The sequence below is a fragment of the Stomoxys calcitrans genome, chromosome 5 (assembly GCF_963082655.1).
Source record: "Stomoxys calcitrans chromosome 5, idStoCalc2.1, whole genome shotgun sequence".
NCBI classification, from domain to species: domain Eukaryota; kingdom Metazoa; phylum Arthropoda; class Insecta; order Diptera; family Muscidae; genus Stomoxys; species Stomoxys calcitrans.
Window position 1 is genome coordinate 124539813 of NC_081556.1, and position 21825 is coordinate 124561637.

General features: G+C 39.1%; 1 protein-coding gene across 3 annotated transcripts in view; it reads left to right on the forward strand.

The window, feature by feature from the left end:
* Nucleotides 1–21208, forward strand: part of LOC106091591 (protein Atossa) — a 125801-nt gene extending 104593 nt beyond the window's left edge. For all 3 annotated transcript variants that reach the window (XM_013258168.2, XM_013258153.2, XM_013258161.2), the window contains 6 exons: nt 7073–8719; nt 8795–8931; nt 10827–13347; nt 15941–17005; nt 17067–17590; nt 19716–21208. In XM_013258168.2, the coding sequence (XP_013113622.2) occupies nt 7247–8719; nt 8795–8931; nt 10827–13347; nt 15941–17005; nt 17067–17590; nt 19716–19917 (5922 nt within the window). In that variant the 5' untranslated portion in view covers nt 7073–7246 and the 3' untranslated portion in view covers nt 19918–21208. The remainder of the gene's footprint in view (nt 1–7072; nt 8720–8794; nt 8932–10826; nt 13348–15940; nt 17006–17066; nt 17591–19715) is intronic.
* Nucleotides 21209–21825: the final 617 nt, after the last annotated feature.

The following is a 21825-nucleotide window of genomic DNA, read 5'->3' on the forward strand; positions in this document are numbered from 1 at the left end:
ATTCTCTCTGACTCTCTTTTTTTTGTTGGCTTTGAATCATATGGGGTGTGTTGTTGTGGGCCCAATTCAGCTCCACTACACTCATGTGTATTGGTGAGAATGAGAACAATAGAGTTAACTGTATTTGTTGGAGAGTACGATTACTTTTGGCAAATCGGCTCACATTTACACACACAACATGTGTACATGCTCTCTCGCTCACCACAATGTATGTTGTTCTACTTTATTTACACGACTATGATGCAGGTCAAGACTTTACAAACGGAAAGTAAAGTAACAATATGTATAGGGTGAGTGAGTGAGTACTACCACGTTAACGGCAGCAGCAGAGGCAACAACCTTGTTTCAACATAAATGCCTAGCAACATAATGTGAAAAAAACGATTTTGTAATGAAAATGTTAGCAACATGTTGGGTGACTTAAGGTTGTGTGTATATGGCTATTGTTGAATTCAATACAAATATAAACATTAGTTTTTGTTGAATGTTGTTTGAATGTGTATACGTGGGTTACGTTCATGTTGCGATACTGTCAATTGTTTGACACTATGGGGTCAATAAGTAGATAATGGGGAAACATTTTTAGCTAAAAAAATAATGTGTATATAGTATTATATTTGCAATTAAATATTGAAAAAAAAATATCTGAATTAAATTAAAAAATATTTTTTTTACACGCAAAAAAATTTCTTTCACATAAAGGAAATTTTCGCCAAGTAAACGTCTTTTCGGAAAGACGTTGGACGTTGTTTATGATAAATGTACATGGTATTTTCCGATCAAGAGTTTGTGACAAATACCTATGACATTTGAAAAAATGATATGGCAGCCATCAAAAACCTTCTTCCAGAGAATAATGATTCGTCCGGTACATGAATAATAGTTTGTGGCTATCGAAGCACTTTCGCAAGTAAAAAGTTTTTGGTTTTTCAACAAAAGAAAGTACATTTTATTGTAAGCGAAGCTGCTCAAGGGTTTACAATAAACAAATTTAGCTACGTTCAGTAATGCTACGTTTAATATTTTGAAGCGAAACGTTACTCGGTTACAATGAAAGAAAATCTTTGTGATAAACGTATTTTGTTTATCGTTAACGTTTATTTTTTTGCGTGTAAGTTTAGATAAAGAAAAACTCTACGATTGCAGGTTTAATGTCATATTGATATAACCTGCCTATTCTTTTTCAAAATATAACAGTTATGTACAAAAATATCATCGTATATATCATATCTGTATTCCACATAAGTGCAAAAAGTGTTTTTTTTTATATATACCAACTTACTGGGAAATATTAGGGTGCACTATTCCTTCTGACGAAAACAAAGAAATCAGCTGTTTTTGCTATCATTCAAGTGTGAGCAACCCCAAATTTAATTGTTTCCACAAATTTAATTTCCTACAACTTTACGCATAAAAAATCAGTTTTTGATCACATTTCTATATAAGAAAAGAAAATAACATACAAGTGTGATAGCAAAAATGATATATTGTACATACTTGTTGAATTGCGAAAGTGACATGTCATAAGACAAGTACATATAGTGTGATAGCAACTTAATTAAATTCTCACGAACTGGGTTCAATCAACTCTGTTTCATCGAGGTTGCTTGTGTGGCTTTGTTTGACTTGTTTATATTATGTCGTTCAATAGAATGTGGCATATTTGTCACCAATTAATAGATAATTTTCGTGCGAACGAAGTTACCGGGAAAAACGTTCTTAAATCATTATTCCTTCATCACAAAAAAATATCACGAAAATTTTTGCAATTAAAAATTTAATTGAAAATAAAAATCTTTTCAATTAAACAATTAATTGAATCAATATTTTTTTAATTCAATCAGGATAATCTTTTTCAATTTAACAATGACGACTAAGACCACTAATTTTTTTTTTCTTTTTTGTCGCTCAAATCGTTCGCCAATTCATTGAAAACAGTTGATTTTATGGAGGGAAAACAGCTGTTTTCATTGAATTGTCGAAAATATCGAGTGACAACAAGTAAAAGCGTACTAAGATTCGGCCGGGCCGAATCTTATATACCCTCCATCATGGATCGCATTTGTCAAAATATATATGAGCTACACAAAGTTATTTGCTGATATGGACCGTACTTGTTATGGAGCCCTCCAGTGGCTCCGAGTGTCGAATTCGGAGATCGGTTTATATGGCAGCTTTATCAGGTGATGTACCATACTTGGAAAAGTTGTTGAAAGTCGTACCAAAACTACCTATGCAAAATTTCAACCAAATTGGATAAGATTTGCGCCCTCTAGAAGCTCAAGAGAAATCTAACCGGGAGATCGGTTTATATTGCGGCTATATAATGTTATAAACAGATTTAGACTATACTTCCTACAGTTGTTTGAAGTCATTCCTCAACAATATGTGCAAAATTTCAGCCAATTCGGATAATAATTGCGCCCTCTAGATCCTCAACAAGTTTAATCGGGAGATCGGTTTATATGGCAGCTATATCAAGTTATGAACCGATTTAAACCATTTTTAGCACAGTTTTAAGTCTGTAGATCGGTCTACATAGCGGCTATATATAACTAAATTCCGATTTTAGGGAAATTTTTCCTCACACCAACTTGTTGAGCTTGCTTTCCACATTTAGGTCCATTGTGCATTGCGCTTACAAACACAATTATTGAATTAACTTTTTCTCGCTCGCTGGTTCATTCGTTGGTTGATTTATTTAAGTTTTTTTTTGGTGTTTGGTTTGCATTCATGTGCGTTTTTTTTTGTTAGTTTTTCTTTGAACTGGTTTCTGCTACTTATGTTACGAAATTTTTGTACAATTTAAACTAAACGAAGAAAAAATTGAGGTTTGTAGATTTAATTCACGTTTTTGCTATATGTGCTGGTACTTGTTGTTGCTATGGCTTGCATTTGAAATTGTAGTGAGGAGAAGAAAAAAAAAACACGGCAGAAACAACAAAAAACCTTGTAAAAGTGACGTCATGTGCTGCTGCGACTTGCAATCGAACATTTGAACATTCGCACTGTTAGGTAGTGCGCTCATACGGCGCGAGCGGATCGGCCGTAGATAGAGTGGGGATGTATTTTGAAAATCTAGGTTTATAGGTCACGCCCCCTTGTTGCCGTACATGCATATACATGATATATGTATGTATATGTGTAGGTATAAATGGCTATTTGTTGCACATGCATTTGCAGTTGACTTATGTTTCATACATATATGTATTTATATGAGCGTGGAATCACATAGAGAGAGAGAGAGAGAAAAAGAGAGACAGTGAGAGTGAGAGGCATATTATATATGATGTAAGTTATAAGTTTTACCGACTGACTAACTTAATGACAGACTGTTTTTGTTTGGCTGACATCCAAGATGGCCAAGAACTACATTTTAACATGGTAACCTAGTTCCAGTAATTTTTCTTGCAGTTTATAGTTGTTGTTGGCCCAGTAATGGCACACCGCTGCACACACCCCCCAAAAAGCCCCCGCATAACATCAATTTGTGACCTTAATTTACTCTTGTTTCCATGTGCAATTTTAGTATTTGTTGCTTGAATATAAATTTTACATAGACCTACATATGTGCATATCTATTTACTTTTTATGTTGACCTAGTTTTTCCACTTTGTTTTTATGTAAAAAAAAATAATTTTTCAAATCACGAAATGTCCCACTTCTGTTACTACTTGCCTTGTTTTGCGGCCAAGTAAAACTTGTTTCTAATTTTGAGCAAAACAAAAAAATAAAACTTGAGGAAAAATCAATTTTTTTAAAGGAAAAACATACACACACACGACCTCTGTTGTTGCGTAAAATTTAAAATAATTTGACAATCATGATTTTTGTGTTTTAGTATTTTTTTCTGGCAAAATTTAATAACGACCTCATACACGCTTAAATAATTGAACCGCAATTGTTTTATGGGGAGTGAGAGATGTTGCGATGAATGCTACAAATTATGACCTTAGAACGTTTGAGTAGGAAAGATTTAAAAATGAATAAGTAAAAATGTGCTAAGTTCGGCCGGGCCGAATCTTATATACCCTCCACCATGGATCGCATTTGTCGAGTTCTTTTCCCAGTATCTCTTTTTAATTTAATTTTTAATAATAATTGCGACCTCTAGAGGCTCAAGAAGTCAAGATCCCAGATTGGTTTATATGGCAGCTATATCAGGTTATGAACCAATTAAAACCATATTTGCCACAACTGCTGGAAGTCATAACAAAACACTTCTTGCAAAATTTGAACCAAATTGGATAAGAATTGCGCCCTCTAGTGGCTCAAGAAGTCAAGACCCCAGATCGGTTTATATGACAGCTATATCAGGTTATGGACTGATTTGAACCACACTTACCACAGTTATTGGAAATCATAACAAAACACCTCATGCAAAATTTCAACCAAATTGGATAAGCGTTGCGCCCTCTAGTGGCTGAAGAAGTCAAGATCCAAGATCAGTTTATATGGCAGCTATATCAAAGCATGGACCGATATAGCCCACTTACAATCCCAACCAACCTACACTAATAAGAAGTATTTGTGCAAATTTTCAAGCGACTAGCTTTACTCCTTCGAAAGTTAGCGTGCTTTCGACAGACAGACGGACAGATCGGCGGACATGACTAGATCGACTTAGAATGTCATGACGATCAAGAATATATATACTTTATGGGGTCTTAGACGAATATTTCGATGAGTTACAAACAGAATGACGAAATTAGTATAACCCCATCCTATGGTGGAGGGTATAAAAGGAGGGGGATTTTTGTCTTCGATATACATACAGGAAGTATTGATCGAAATTTCGAGCGGGTAGAATTATTTAAAAAAGGACTATCGTAACAGTGCTGTTGGATTTAAAATAGTTTCCACTTTCATTAAAAAAATTTACTGACTAGACCACTAATATTTTTTTTTGCTTTTTGTCACTCGATTCGTTTGAATGAAAGCAGCTGTTTTCCCTCTATAAAATCAGCTGTTTCCAATGAATTGGCGAACAAATCAAGTGACATAAAGAAAAAAACAAGTGTTTTACGCCGTTATTGTTTAATTGAAAAATTTTTGATTACATTTTTACGTAAAATTTTTATACCGTACACCACCACTGTGGTACAGGGTATTATAAGTTTGTGCATTTGTTTGGAACGCTCATGCATTCCTGTAATCAAGGTACAGGTCATATTTGTTGTCCAACTGTCACGAAATTTTGTATATGTCACTTTTTTGTCCCAAGAAATTATTTTGGTAAAAATAGGTTCAGATTAAGATATAGCTCCCATATATATGTATAGCCCGATTTGCACATTAATGGTCATAGTAACTACAATTTTCAACCGATCTGCACAAAATTTGGCACGGATTGCTTTGTTACTGATCTCAATCAAGATTTCATCAAAGTCGGTTCAGATTTAGATATAGCTCCCATATATATATCTCCCGATTTGCACTTTAATGGCCATAGTAACTACAATTTTCAACCGATCTGCACAAAATTTGGCACGGATTGATTTTTTACTGATATTAAATATAGTACCCATATATATGTATCGCCCGATTTGGACTTAAATGGCCGTAGTAGCTACAATTTTCAATCGATTTGCACAAAATTCGGCACGTATTGTTTTGTTACTGATCCTTACATATCTGCAAGATTTCTTCAAAATCGGTTGAGATCTAGAAATAGCTCCCATATATATATGTATCGCCCGATTTGCACTGATGTGGCCGTAGTAACAACAGTTTTCAAACGATCTGTTCGAAAAAAGTCGCTTCAGATTAAGATATAGCTCTCATATACATGTATCAATTGCCCGAATTTATAATTGTGTGGAAGGTGTAGGGTATCATATAGTCGGCTCCGCCCGACTATTGCCTTTCCTTACTGGTTTAAGATTCAATTATTAAATGATTGCATCAATTAATGTTTTTATTGAAAATTTCAACCACGATAGCAATTGAAAAAAAGTTTAGATTCAATTAAAAAAATGATTGAAATAATTAACTTTTTAATTGAAAATGACAAAAATTTCAATCAAGATCGTATTTGAAAAAAAGTTTAGATTCAATCAAAAAAAATGAAAAAGTTGAATCCGTAATAGAAAAAATTCGTATTCAATTAAAAAAATTATTGATGCAATTATTTTTTTAATTGAAAATAATTTTTATTTTCAATTAAATTTTTAATTGAAAAAATTTTCGTGATATTTTTTTCTGTGTAGTTTAGTGGACGGCTATGGAGAAAAAGTGCAACATAAGTACATTACAACAGGTTCAAAGAACATTTTGTCTTGGCATTGGCAGGGCATTAAAGAACACGTCTACCAGGGCTACTGGACACTATTAAAAATCTCTTGTCGAAACCAGGGCTGCGGAGTCAAGTTTTTGAGGCCGGATTCGAAGTCGGCTAGACTCCGCAGCCCTGGTCTAAAGCCAGAAAATGCATTCGTCCTTTTCCAGCTGATACCAGTCCTAATAGCTCCGGTAAAAGGGCAGTATGTACAGATTCCCACTTTGCCCAAATTTTAGCATTAACCATTTCATCTAGGTTTAGTAGTTGCACAAAAAAATGCTGAAGGTCACTAGTCTACTCGTCAAGAACGATTCCGAGCACTTCCTAACATACTCGTCTGCTTTCTCATTCCGTGAAATATTGTCGTGTACGGGTATCCATGTCAGCATTATATCAAGTACTAAGAGTATATTCAGTGACTTTATTCATACAGCGGTGTTCATCCCAACTTCTCGTTCTCTTCTTCCATCCCCTCTCCTGCTATACTCTCTTTCCTAAGTCTACACTTTGTAGCGACAGCATATGACAGACATCGAACTCACTATTCTCGTAACTGTTAAATGGTACCTTCGTTGGGCTTAGCTCATGTTCTACTTGTGCATAGTTTTTATCATTTATTTAATTTGTTGAAGATTTTAGTGGACTAAGGCCTTGGCTTTACTTGGCTGTACATGCATATATTTAATTAAAAAAAATAGATTTTATTATTTATCCCATAATGATCCAATCATGGTAGAATAGTAATGGACCCTATAATAAATTTTCCTTTTCTCTTTTTTTTTCTCATTACAGTTCAAAAGTCGAGAAGAAAAAGAAGAAAACTGCTGCCTCTTTGTTAGCGACGACAGGGGGACAACGACGACGACGGCGGCGACGGCGTCGATTGGTAGTTTCGGAACAACTGGAAGACAGTTTTAGTGTTTGTCCCCTCAATTGTTGTTGCAATCAATAGAGGTTGTCGCCAAAATGATACCAACATCGTTTACAGGATCTTCACCGCCCACGGCCGTTGTTGGTGGTAGCTTTTCTTCAAGCCTTGCCAGCAGTTCCCCCTTGACAGGCAGCAACAATGCCAGCAGCAGCAGCAGTAGCAGCAGTGCAGGGGGAGTACAAGGCAATAATTCTGCTTTGTTGGGCATAGCTTCGTTGATATTGGAGGGCCGGGCTTTGGCCGAAGATGAATATGCTGTGGCTAAACATCAAGATGTAGGCATCGCTAGTGGCATTAATGCCATGGAGTGTGGTCGACAATCGCCAAAACCCTCAACGTCAAGGGCCGCTGCCACATTTCATGATCATCAAATGGGTGGCTCGAGTGGAGCTAGCGGTGGTGGTCTTTCTACCGATATAGCTGGCTATCTAAGACGCAAAGCTTCAAATTCCCCGGAATCATCGTCGCAATCGTCGTCTTCTTTACTGCGTGACTATTACAACAGCAATAGTAGCAGTGAGAGTGCCAGCTCATCGGTGGAAAGTAACCACAGTCGTTGGACGCAGAAACTCAGTCAGTTGCGTCAGGAATCACCAAATGCTCAACGTCACCATTTGACAGCTGGCAGGGAACAGAGCAAAGTGGCTGTTGAATGTATGCGCTCTGTAGAACCGGAGTATGTGGCTTTGGCCATTAACACAGATCAGCCGTTGGACGAGCGTCGCAGTGGAGGCAGTGGAGATTTTGAAATAATTCGACGCATTGCTTTGAATCGCATAAATCACTACAATTCTCCGGTCTCAGGTTTGGGTGCCTCATCGGTTAGTGGTGGTGGTGGAGCTGGAGGCGCCGGTGGGGGTGGTGGTGTTGGTGGATCTGTTGATAATTTTATGTGCTCTCTACAATCTCTAGCCAGTAATACCTGTCTCCGTGTGGGAACACCTATACTCTCAAATCCAATAACAGCTTCTACGCCCAAGTATCCAACATATAGAGTAACACATCAAAATACTCCCCGCTTCCCTGCACCCCACTATAACGATGTGACGGCAGGATCTGCTAGTAGCTCGGGCAGCGGTGTTGGCGGTGGCATACAATCACCCATGTTTGCAGCAGCTACCCCCTGGCACCAACACCAACACCACCACCACCACCAATCGGCAACCCCTCTTGGCGCCAACAACAAAGAGTATATGTTGCGTAAGAGCTCTACTGAACGGATAGCAATACCAACGCCTCAGACAACAACACCCACCAACAGTGCAAACACCTCCTGCAATTCCACCTATAATTCATATGGTTTTAGCCGTAGAGAATGTCCGGTAAGTGTGACAATGACGGCAGCAGCAACGTCTGCTACAACAACGACTCCCACAACGAGTCGCAACTCAACAACCCCCCAACAGGGTCCACACTGTGATCAGTTCCTGCGAAAAATGGGACTAGCCAAAGGTGATGCCTCAGAAACTGAGGAACACCACTGTGATATGTCATACGTTAATATAACGGTAAGTTGTAGAACATGACGAATATCAAAATTTCTAATCTGTTTTGTTTTTGTGTTTTTTTTTTCTTCTCTTCAGTGCACTCGTTGGCGTGCCTATTGTATTAAAATGGAAAATATTTTAGCTCGTGGTGAACCCATCTGTATTGAAGTATATTTGGGTCCAGTAGGCCATAAAATTTTATTAGAGCAATGGATAATAAGCGTTAATGAAAAGTAAGTACCATGGCATAGTTATTAAGGCAGAGTTGAAAAAAGTTGCATGGCATAGGCATTAATTACAGAGTTCTTAAAATGCAGAGTTGGAAAAATGCAACTTTATAATCAAATCCCTTAAAAGCAACGCGGAAAAAGTAAAATATTTTCAACTTTGATGCTTGAAAGCGTCCGTAATTCAGTAAAGCTGTTGTTGTTGTAGCCAGATGTGAAGCTGTTGTTGTTGTAGCCACATTTTCATTTAGAGGTGGTGATCTTCGTCAACCTCCTGTAGGTGAGCAAGCTCGTTCCGGTCCAAAGTACCGATCGCCGCGGGAACAGAGTTATTTAAAGGCGATTTAAAGTTTTGTTTTTAGCCGTTATATTGTTTAACTTTTTTGAGTTGCTTTTGTGGGATTTGATTGCAGAGTTTAATTTTTCATTGCGACGCGCTCATTCTGTATTCGTGTACACTAAAATTTGTGCAAATGTGCACGTGTGTACTTTATTTGCCAGCAGAAGAGAGCGGGAGAGTGCGTGAAAGCTAAATTTTGAGAGTTTGGTAATTAATGCTAAGAATTTGCAGCATCGAAATTCAAATAAATAACAAAAGAGTGAAAAGGATGTACACTTCTGCAAATTTTCACTAGAAAATAACGTGAACAGACCTAATGTATTATGCAAAAATCAGCTGATTTCCCAAACCATAGAATCCCCTGCGAACAAAAACTGTTAGTCAGAGGGTTTGGCTGTAGATTATGTTAGGTTGAAGGGCACGAGTTTCGTAACCTCGCCTACTACTATCTTAACTTCGCCCTAAAAGAGAGAAAAATAGAAAAAAAAAAGAAGAACACAGGCAGAGATCCACAACAGTATTGTGCACATCTGCAGAACAAAAAAAAAAAAATACACAGTGCACATATATGGAACAAAAACAACAAGACAAGTTCTTTAAATGAGTTTTTCGAATAGAAAAACACCAGTCATAGAAAAACATCACATCCAAAATTTCAGGCAAATCGAATAATAATTGCGCCCTCCCAAGTCTAAAAAAGTCAAACTGGGAGATGGGTTTATATGGCAGCTATACCAGGTTATATACCGATTTAGACCATTGTGGGAAGTCATACCAAAATGACATATGTATGCAAAATTTCAACCATATTGGATAAGAATTTCGCCCTCTAGTGAGTAGTGAGTAGTTTTACGCCTCCCAACATAGAACCCAAATATGGATCAGATCGGAGTATATTTAGATATAGCTGCCATATAGACCGATCTGCCGATAAAGGGTCTGAAGCCCATAAAAGCTTTACTTTTTATCCGATTTCGCTGAAATTTGAAACAGTGGGTAGTTTTAGGTCTCCTGACATCCGTCCCAAATATGGTATGGACCGATATACCGATTAGGGGTCTGAAGCTCATAAAAGCTTTATTTATTACCCGATTTTGTTGAAATTTGAAATACAAAATTCAACAGTGACTTATATTTAGTAGACCACTCAATGTCCGTGCCGAATTTGGGGGGCATAAGTTATCCAATTTTCACCGGATTGTGACGAAAGAGGGTTTCCATATATACCTGAGGTGGTGGGTATCCAAAGTTCAGCCCGGCCGAACTTAATGCCTTTTTACTTGTTGCTCCTTAATTTGGAAGGAAACGAAGTAATCCCACCTGTTTGGGATTACAAGCGCCCCAATAGCCCAGTCAATAGCCTGCTCGGACTATCATTGTGGGTTTCGTGGTTTCCATTACCACCAGAGGCTTTGTTCCGCCGCTACTGTAGCATCATCATGTACTAAAATTATCTATGTGAGTCTGTTAAAGGCTGTCCCTCTTCCCCAACTTAGCCTTATAGTGATCATAATTTTCTATGCACTCATCTTATAAGAAAATTTTGCTCATCTATTTCTAGACAACCACCGCCTACCATGACGCTGCCCTCATTATGTAGTGCCATACGCAGTCAATTGTACTTCTCACAAATCAGTGCCTGGTGTGATCTCATTAAGAAATCCGACAAGACCATCTATGATACTGGTCGCCTTATCTTTACCACACCACCAACAATGAGTGCTGCTGGCGATTTGGCCACTACAGCGGCGAATGTTTTAAGCACATCACCGTCTGGGGCGACCACCATGCTAACAATGACAAGTCTGCCTTCGCCCAGCGGTAATAGTGGCAGTGCAGTTGGCAGCGGCGGCGGCGGCATTACTTCACCAGGCAGCAGCAGCAATAGCAGCGGTGTTAGCAGCACTAGTAGCATGCATCGGCGGCCACCACGTCTCAATATTTTCTATCGCATCAAACCTTACGATAATGGCAATGCTTGCTTTAATTCCAAACCGAATGTACACAATTTTCCAAATGTCAATATTTCGGAAAATTGTTGTGTATCGGTTTGTCTAAAAAGTCTTCCACGTATAACGGGCGGTATACCAAAGGTGGGCCCTACAACAACGACAACGGGCGAATCGATAGCAACAGCAGCAAATTCTCTACCCTCAGCTCCAAGTACGCCAACTACAACCACAATGAGAGGAGGAGCAGCAGCTGCGTCTGGGACATGGTCAATGAGGGCAACACCAAGAGCCGCTTCCACGCCCATGAGTGCGGGAGCAGCAAACATAACAACAACAACAAATGCCAATAAGCCAACAACAAAAAACTGTGATAATGCAAATTCAAAGGAACACCATCAACAACAACAACAAAAACTACAACAAACTGCCGTTTTAAATTTAAATCGAGCTCATTCTTGTGATGATGATGATGATGGCCATGCCAACGACGGTGAGGGTGACAACGATGATGGCAATGCAGTTAACCATGATAGCGGTAGCATTGAAAACTATGTTTTCCAACAGGATAATGGTGCACAAAGTTCCTCAGCTTTAAGACGAGGCAACTCTGCCGAAAGAACCGTTGGTGGTGCTGTTGGTGATAGCTGTGATCTTCAATGTAACGTTCTAACCGCCGGTGGCGCCGATGGTGATAGTTCCAATTCCTCATTAAGTACAAATTATGGAAATCTTTCACACCGTGAAAAGCAGCTGCTGAAATATCGCAAACGTATGCTGAAGCGTGATAAGAAACAACAGCAACAACGTAAATCCAATGAATGCAATAATAGTCAAGCGAGCAATGGTGGCGCGGTTGCCTCTTTGAAAATGGAACAGGGTGAGGAGTATGATGATGATGATGATGATCAGGAGGGGGAGGAGGATGATCTCAATGAGGCCAGTTGCAATAATTCAAATGCCGATTATGCACAGAAAACACGCTTGAACAGTTCAAATGCAAGTGCCACCAACACAACAACAAAGGGCCAAAGACAACAACAGCAATTACCAAATAGTTTTCTAAATAGCATTCCTTTTACCAATGGGCAACAGCAGCAGGCGCCGCCATCAAAGCGAACGCAAGAGTCAAATCAAAGTCAGCAGCATGTTAAAATGATCTCAACCGGTACCCAAACTACCGGAAACAACAACAGCAACAACAATAATGCCAACAGCACATGTTCTTCGTGTGGCTATGAAAAGTCCATGATTTGCTTAAAATGTAATCCTCTTAAGAAATCCCTAAAAGGCAGCACACCCCACAGCAGCAGCAGCAGCAGCAGCAACAGTGCCGGCAACGTTACCATTGCTGACGATTTTACGTTCAGTAATGATGAGGGCATGGATGCCGAATCAGCAGAGTCTCCAGTGTCCTCGAGATCGGCCTCGTCCTCCTCGTCAGTCTGTAGTTTAAGTAGTAGTGATATTATCCATACGCCACGTAATAAAGCTGAACTTTTATTACAAGCCATACAACGTACACCGAAATCAAATAAGAAACTTAAAATAACCAAAGATTTACAGCAGCAACAGCAGCAGCAGCAGCAGCAACAGAATCAGAAGCAACAACACACAACAACGATGGTCAAAACAAATAAAACACCAGCCACCACATCGCGTTCTTCAACAGCAACGAATAGTCATAGTGGTCACCTTAATCGATCAATGCCTTCCAATAAATCTTTATCCTCCTCATCCTCTTCGTCGCTCAGCGGCGGCGGCAGTACCATACAGTTACAAAGTTGCCAAGTATGTAAGCGTCAGAAAACCCAACATAATTTCCAACAACCTCCACTAGCTTCGCTGGAAGTTGCAACTGGTGAAGATTGTTCTTCTTCACCTTTGGAAAGTTCAGCAGCTTGCTCATCCTCTTTACTGAGATGCAGCCAAACCTCGAATGGTGGCAACAAAACTGATGATGTGTTGGGTGAAGCTGAAAATGAATTGGATGGTGGGAAAATGTTCACAGCAGAAGATTGTGTGGACAAAGGTTTGCTTTTGGATATAGCAAATAATGTGACAAATCAATCATGTGATACTAAGAAGAAGAAATCGGCTGATATCTACAAGGAATCAGAAGTAATGGAAGAAGTAAGTAAAAGCTAAGAAGAACTTCAAAAGCTATTATTTTATTTTTTTTTTGGCCACCATCTTAACCATTACGTTGGCAATAACTCGAAATATCGATAACTTTCTCCATTTTCTTTATCTTCTCGGTTGTGCTGTGTGTGTTTTGGGAGTTGAAACCATCCATTTCTTCTTATCTCCATTTACTGCCAGACCCATTTTCACTGACTCTCTTTCGATTCTTTCAAAGGCTGCAGTTACTACTTCCGGTGACCGATCTATGATGTCGAGTCCTCGGCATAGGCGAGTAGCATGTGTTCTCTTGTGATTAGTGTGCCAGTCTTGTCCAGCAGGATATTAAAGAGATCTCATGATAGGCTGTCTCCTTGTCTGAAACCTCGTTTGGTATTAAATGGCTCGGAGAGGTTCTTTCTTATTCTTACTGAGGAACGCACATCAGCAAGAGTCATCCTGCAGAGTCTTATTGATTTTGCAGGGATACCAAACTCAGACATGTCTTGAAATACCTTTGAACGTAGGGGGGTTTCGAAGGCGGCTTTGTAGTCAACAAAGAGATGGTAGGTGTTAATTTGTCCTTCTCGGGTCTTTTTCAGGATTGGGCGCAGTGTGAATATCTGTTCCAGGCTAGGATTTATCAGGTCTAAAGCTGCATTGATAGGGCCCAATTATTTCATTGGCTTTAGGTTTTAATCTTTCACACAGTACGCTCGAGAGTATCTTGTATGTGATGGGGAGCAGACTTATTCCTCTGTAGTTGGCACATTTCGTCTTGTCTCTTTTCTTGTGTCCAGACACAGTATGCTGGGGTTCCAATCATCGGGTATGCGTTCTTCTAGCCAGATTGCGCAGATAAGCTGATGCTTACGCCTTATCAGCGAGTCGCCTCTGGTCTTAAAGAGTTCAGCGGGTAACCCGTCGGCTCCTGCTGCCTTGTTGTTCTTTAGTCGGGTCATTCTGATAAGGAGGTGAACATTCTATACCATCATCATTGATTGATTCTTTGGTATCCTCTTCGCCGCCAACGTCGGCATGTTATCTGTGTCAGTTACCAGATTTCCTTCTTTGTCTCTGCAGGAGAATGTGCCTGCACCAAAGCCATCGGTTTGATGTTTAATTCTTTGGAAAAACTTCCGGACTTCATTCTGACACTCACGCCTTTCCATTTCCTTTTTCTTTCTGCGGAATAGACGTTTCTCCGCTCTCCTTTTCTCCTGATACCTCTCCTTCATCTGGCGCGTTGCTACTGATTGCAGGGTTGCTCTATATGGAGCATTCTTGGCTACAGTAGCATCTCGCCACTCTTGGTCGTACCATGGGTTTCTTGGGGGAGGCTTCCGGTACCCAAGTACGGATTTGGCGGCATTTTCCATGGAGTGCGCAATGGTTTGCCACTGCGCCATTATATCATCGAAACAAGGAGTGCTTTCTTCAAGCAGTTGGGTCAGTCGAGTGCAGAATGCCGCTGCCATCTGATGTGTTTGCAGCTTTTCAACGTCAAGCTTTCGTGCAATGCCAGATCATACTTCTCTCACTATGCTCAAACGGGTGCGAACCTTTGCTACAACAAGGTAATGATCCGAATCTATATTCGCTCCACGGATCGATCGCTGGATGAATGCCTTCCATCTATCACAACGTGATCAATTTGGTTCCTAGCGTTTGGATCGGTTAAGACCCACGTGGCTTTGTGAATATTTTTATGTTCAAATCTGGTGCTGCAAACTACAATGTTTTTTGGCGCGGCGAAATCTATCAGCATCAACCCATTACTGGACGTTATCTCGTGGAGGCTAAACTTTCCGACTGTTGGACCAAAAATGTCCTCCTTACCTATCTTTGCAGAACGATTTTAATATCATGGGCAGGGCAGCGGTCATATTCTCTCTCTAGGCGCTCGTAGAAAATATCCTTGGTCTGCTTGTCTTTGTCTTCCGTCGTGGCCTGGGTACAAACAAGGCTGATGTTGAAGAATCTAGCTTTTATGCGGATTGTGGCTAGCCTCTCATCTACCGGAGTAAAGCTGGAGACAAGGTGTTTCAGTCTCCGACTAACCACAAATCCACAGCCAAATTCATGCCTCGTGTTATGGCAACTATGGTATACTTTGTCACCGTTTGGTGTTGTAGTGATGCTATTCCCAGGTCAACGAGCTTCCTGTAAGGCGGTAATATCTGCCTTGTACTTCTCTGATACATCCGCCAGCGTGTATACTGCACCTTCTCTATAAAGAGTCCGGACATTCCAGGTGCAGATCCGCAAATTATAGTCCTCTTTTCGTTTGCGTGGGTCGTCAACGTTGGGTGGGAGGGTCCGTTTTTACTATTCCTTTGTTTCTCATAGTAGTCATCATAGTTGTCCTGGGGCGGGTTACTGGTCCAGCGCCCCAACCGCATGGGTTTTGTGGGATTGCACATGTATCCCTCGTTGTGGCGAGCCGCTTGCTCCAAGGTCCGACGCTCGCCTCCAGCCGCCCCTAACCTGGGAACAGAAGCTGATGTTGGCCATTGGTTATTTGAAGTTATTTTTGCACCAATAAAAATTCCTTTTAAAATTTATCTTACTGAAAATTTATAAATTTTCTCTGTTTTTTTTTCAGGAATACTTTGTATCCTCTACAAAATTAACACCACACATTGAACGATGTTCGATAGCAACAAAGACGTATTATTCCCAATTGCACCAACAGCCATCACAATCACCATCCACTAATGGCACTGACACTCAACGTTTGTGCTCGACACCACCCCTGGTGGGGGAACACAATTCGGAGAATGCCAAGGGACAGGGTCTTGTTATGGCACAATTTAAAACACCTACACCTAGCGAACAACAAATCAAATCCAATATGAATCGACAAGTTCAACAGCAACCACATAAGCAAACACCCAAACCGAATCTTCTACAAATCGGCTTTAGCTTTAACGGAGGCGAAATGCCAGCACAATCATCGCAAACAAACAACAATCAGATCGAGTCAAATGTTATGCCCTCCATTCACAATCCATTGTTGGCTAGACGCAATTCACCAAAAGTGAATCTTACACGCATATTTTGTAATCCTACATCTATGAAGGTTTCCTCGCCCATACCCATAGGAAATGGCAATGCGAGCGACATCTTATCAACCCCATCCACTGCATCGGTATCATCTGGTTCCAAGTCGGCCGATATTAATGTATGCGACGAAGTAGCACCAACATTCTCATTTGAATCACCCGCCGGACAACCTCCCACGATAACCGTACAAAAATCCAATTCTGCTCCCACTTTACCCAATTCGCCGTCACTTTCGCCTCGTTTCATTAAGGCGTCGGCTTTGTATAAACGCAGATCTAGACATTTGTCAGATCGTTCTGATCGTTCCTCCTTGGGATCGGATGAACAATTCTCCGATGAAGATATAGACTGTGGTATGTATAGCCCGTTTGCCACATCGCCGGTAAAACTGCGTACTCGCTTATCGGCTGTGTTTGGGCGTAAGCCCATGTTGGGTAATTTGGAGGAGAGTCTTTTGCAAAGACGTTTGAAACCCAAAATAGAAGTGATGGGTTTCAAACTGCTGTTAGGTGCTTCGGGAGGATTTTGTCCCACGCAATTGACCATACCGGCTGCTGCATATTTTTATGAACTCCAGGGAGAAACTTTAAGTACACCCTATTTGGTAAGTTTTTCAGAGTCTCGCAAGATGCAATCGCGATAATTTCTCTCTTACTTTTTTCCAGTGTGAAATACGTTTACCTCGCAAAGGCTATTCCGTGCCACGTTGTGGTACTGTTCAGGCTACACTTTTAAATCCCATGGGTACCGTGGTTCGTATGTTTGTTATACCATACGATATGCGGGATATGCCGGCATTACATCAGACCTTTGTGCGTCAACGTATTTTGGCCGACTCGGGCAATAGTGTCCAGACAACATCCACCAGTCGTAATGGCGGTGTTATTGATGCTGGCGATGGTGTTTGTGTTAGCGAAGGTGTTTTAAAATGCAGCGATACTATGGTACAAAATGGAAATATACAAAATTTTAATAGTTCAACTGGTGTTGTTGGTGGTGCTGGCGACAATGCGACAATAAATACGACCAAAATGCAACAGCAACCAAGTTTCCCGCAAAATAATTTCAACACCAGTAACAACAACAACAATAATAATAATACCAGCAATGTTGGAAATATGGAAAATCATTTGGGACACTTTATATCAGCCGAGAATATGAAAAGTTTACGCTATTCAATACATTTGAGGTAAGTACTTCATATGCAATATGCAAATTGGCCCATGAAGAGAGGCGGGATACTTCTCTCATATCAATGAGTAATATTTAATTCCAACTCAGCGGAGTGCCGCTGAGCGAAACCACTTGGTAGAACAGATTAACACGTGTGAATGCCTCACAAATGTCCCCAGCATTAGTGAGGAATTATGGGCCAGTTGCTCGATAGAATTTTTTAAATTTTGTAAAAAAAGGCGATTTTTTCCAGTGTCGAAAAAAGTTAAATACTTGATTTCTATACCCACCACCATGGAATGGGGGTATACTTATCTAGTCATTCCGTTTGTATCACCTCGAAATATTCGTCTAAGACCCCATAAAGTATATATATTCTCGATCGTCTCGACGTTCTGAGTCGATCTAGCCATGTCCGTCTGTCGAAATCACGGTAGAGGTTGAAAGCGTAAAGCTAGCCGCTTGAAATCGATGTAGGTCGTTGGGGATGGCAAATGGCTTATATCAGTTCAGATTTAGATATAGCTCCCATATAAACCGACCTCCCGATATGACTTCTTGAGCCCCTGGAAGCCGCAATTTTCGACCGATGTGGCTGAAATTTTGCATGTAGTGTTCTGTTATGACTTCCAATAACTGTTCCAAGTACGGTCCAAATCGGTCTATAATCTGATATAAACCGACCTCCCGATACGACTTCTTGAGCCCCTAAAAGCTGCAATTTTTTGCTGGTTCGACAGAAGTTTGGTATTTAGAATAAAATTATGCCCTACAACTAAATTTAGTTTAGCAGAATCAATGGTGGTCGGTTCTCAAGATACGGCCCGCCGAAAGCACGCTTTTGCTTGTTTCTTCTTGCTTTCGTCTGCTTGATTCTGTTGAATAACTAGATCCAGGAACTCTGCGACAAAGGTAGGGTGCGTCCAGAGGATCAGTTACACAGGTGACGTATGTCGTGTGGCCTCAGGTCACAATCGGGACACACATCCTGTACGTTGGCATCAGTCCTTGCTCTGTAGGAGTTGAGGTGGCTACATCTTTTGGGATATTTATCTTCTGATGGAGAACTGCGACCTGTCGCAGTACGTAGGTCAAGCGTCTTTAGTAACTTGTTTCTACTGCTGAACTTATTATTGTAGCAGTTTGTTGTACACTGAGGAGGCAGCCCTTGCCGATGAAGGACTTCATGGAGTCAATCCGATACGTACAACCGGCTGCCATGGGATTGAGATCGGACTATATTTAGATATAACTGCTATGGGTTCATAAATGATGCATTTTTCACCGTATTATGACGAAACGTGGTTAATATACAGTGGCACAGATATGTCTACATACCTTTTCATAAACTGTAGTTACGTAAACTGACAGTGACGTAGTTAGTATAAGATTTTACCCTAAAAATTTTAACTAATTCTAGTACTGGGAACTATGCTAAACAATTTTATCAAGAACAGCCATTTGGCGGAAAAACTTTTCCTACAAAAATTTCGTTTTGTAAAATGTGCATTTTGAGTTGAGTATGTAGACTTTTCTGTGCCACTGTATATATCCGAGGTGGTGGTTGTCCAAAGTTTGGCTTGGCCGAGCCTCAATACTACATCTATTGCCTCTGGTCATTGTGGCTAGACAAAGTTAAAAGGTAGTTTTAGGTCTCCCGACATCCGTCCAAAATATGGTTCGGATCGGACTATATTTAGATATAGCTGCCATACAAACCGATTTCCCGATAAAGGGTCTGAAGCCCATAAAGTTTTTTTTTTAACCGATTTCGCTGAAATTTGAAGCAGTGAGCAGTTTTACGCATCCCAACATCCGACTCAAATATGTTTCAGATCAGACTATATTTAGATATAGCTGTCATATAGACCGATATGCCGGTTAAGAGTCTGGAGCTCATAAAAGCTTTATTTATAACACGATTTTGTTGAAATTTGAAATACAAAATTCAACAGTGACTTATATTTATTAGACCACTCAATGTCCGTGCCGAATTTGGGGGGCATAAGTTATCCAATTTTCATCGGATTGTGACGAAAGGGGGTTTACATATATACCCGAGGTGATGGGTATCCAAAGTTCAGCCTTTTTACTTGTTTTTATTGACAAATTTACATTTTTTTTGTTTTCCCTTTTTTCAGATTTCAGACATCACGTTCCGGACGTTTAATGCTGCATACCGATATACGCTTATTGATATCTAGACGAACCGATTGCGATACTGCGGCCGCTCATGCTAAGGGCGTTTTGGAGGCACCCAATGAACTTATAACTAATACTGTGATGCCAACAAATCCCAAATATAGTGCACGCCAAGATCAGACTACAAGTAGTAAGATTTAGTAGTTGTTGAAAGCTGCATGTGTGCCAGTCGAAATGTTGCAACAGCTACAACAGAAACTCTTGCAACGCTGGCAAAAGATATGGGTTTAAACGAAAACAAAGGAAAAACAAGAAACACAAAACAGCTACAACTATTAAAAACAAAACGATAATGCTGCCCATACGATTTGTTGGAAAAAAAACAACTTTTTTTATAATTAAGAAACAATATATCAAAAATATTACAAATAATTATCTTTACACAATAATATGATGTTATAAAACTTTCCTCCCGCCCCCCCAAACTCTAAGAAGGAAAGAAAACTTCTACGAAGCCCTCAATCCCCGCCTCTAGATCTTTTCAAATTTCTGTGTTGCGTCTATGACTATTTAGCCCTCACCAAAAATGCCTTTTTTTTTGGGATAAAGAAAGATTTTCACAATTTTGTTTTAAATCATCTGATCTGTGGTTATAGAATTATAAAAAAAAGAAAATATATAAACATATATATTTTTTTTGTTATGTATTATTATTTTACACGTTTTTTTTTAAATTTCGAGCATTTTTTGAACGTCTTATTTTATATATATATATTTTTTAATTTAGGAATTATTTGCAATTTTTTGAATTTAAATTCAAATTAAAACAAAAACAAAAAACATAAAATTAGTCCATTTTACAAAACCCCCACAACATATACTTTTACCTTTTTTTTAAATTGTTATTAAACCTACATATGTATGTAACTTTCCAAAAACATTGCCAAGCCAAACTTTCTTTAGAAAGGCTGTCCTTTTGGTTGTGGTTGTGTGTGTGGTTAGGAAAAAATGGCAGCTTTTATGTTAGAAAAACAAATGGTTTTCTTAAAATTTAGTTACGAATTTAATTGGTATACAATTCTTTTGTTTTACACTAAAAAAATTTTTAACTAATTTTTTTTACCTTATCCCCCCTTACTAAAGACAAATTTCAGAAATATAAATTGTTAACAAAATTCTATGAATGTGTATGTGTGCACTGCTTGTACCGTTCACTCACTACCCAATGGCCAATGGAGCCAAGCCAAGCTTAACGAGCAACCATGCTAGCAGGCTATTGGCTTAGCTAAAAAATAAACCATCAACCAACCGCCCCCAATCCGCCCCGCCCTTTCCCCTTCCCCATCTTATGTATAGCAAATGTCTTATGTATATTATTTATTTTATTTTTATTATACCTCTTATTAAATTGTTTTACTAAATGAATTCAATATAATGTAAAAAAAAAACAACAACAACAAATTTCAATATGTATTTCTTTATTGAAACTAAATATTATAAAATCGTTTCTTTTTCACTTTTTTTTTCTCACTATGACTTTGTTCGTTAACAGTTGGTTAATTTATGGATTCCTTTAGTTATGCTTTGACATTACTTTCAAACACACATACATACACATATACATATGTAGTTTGATTTTTTAGCGGTTTCTTTGTTTTGCTCTTTTTGGACCAATCAAAAGTTTTTTTTACATCACTTTCTATGTGTCTAACTCAACTCTCCCATATCTTTATTGAATTTTACTCAACAATCATCATTGTGTGTGTAACTCAAAATAGAAACAACAACAAGAAGAACAAAAACAAAATAATGTGTATTTGAAGTGATTTAGAGGAACCAGTTAGAAACTATATAATAATTCTAATTCTAAAAGAAAGGCTCATATCGTGTTCAAAGTGTTTTTTTTTTTTGGTTTGTTTTGTGAGTTTGTTTAGATAGTCATATTAATCATAGTATTTAAGTGCTTGGTTGTTCTTGTCAACTACTAATCGAATAGGTGTCTCATTTTGCCCCTTAAAACCACTTTTGCTGCTTATAATCTTATAAGGAGTTTTTTTACTTTAGAAACGACAAAATTGAAGCATTTTGCAAATCATGTGTAAGGGCTGA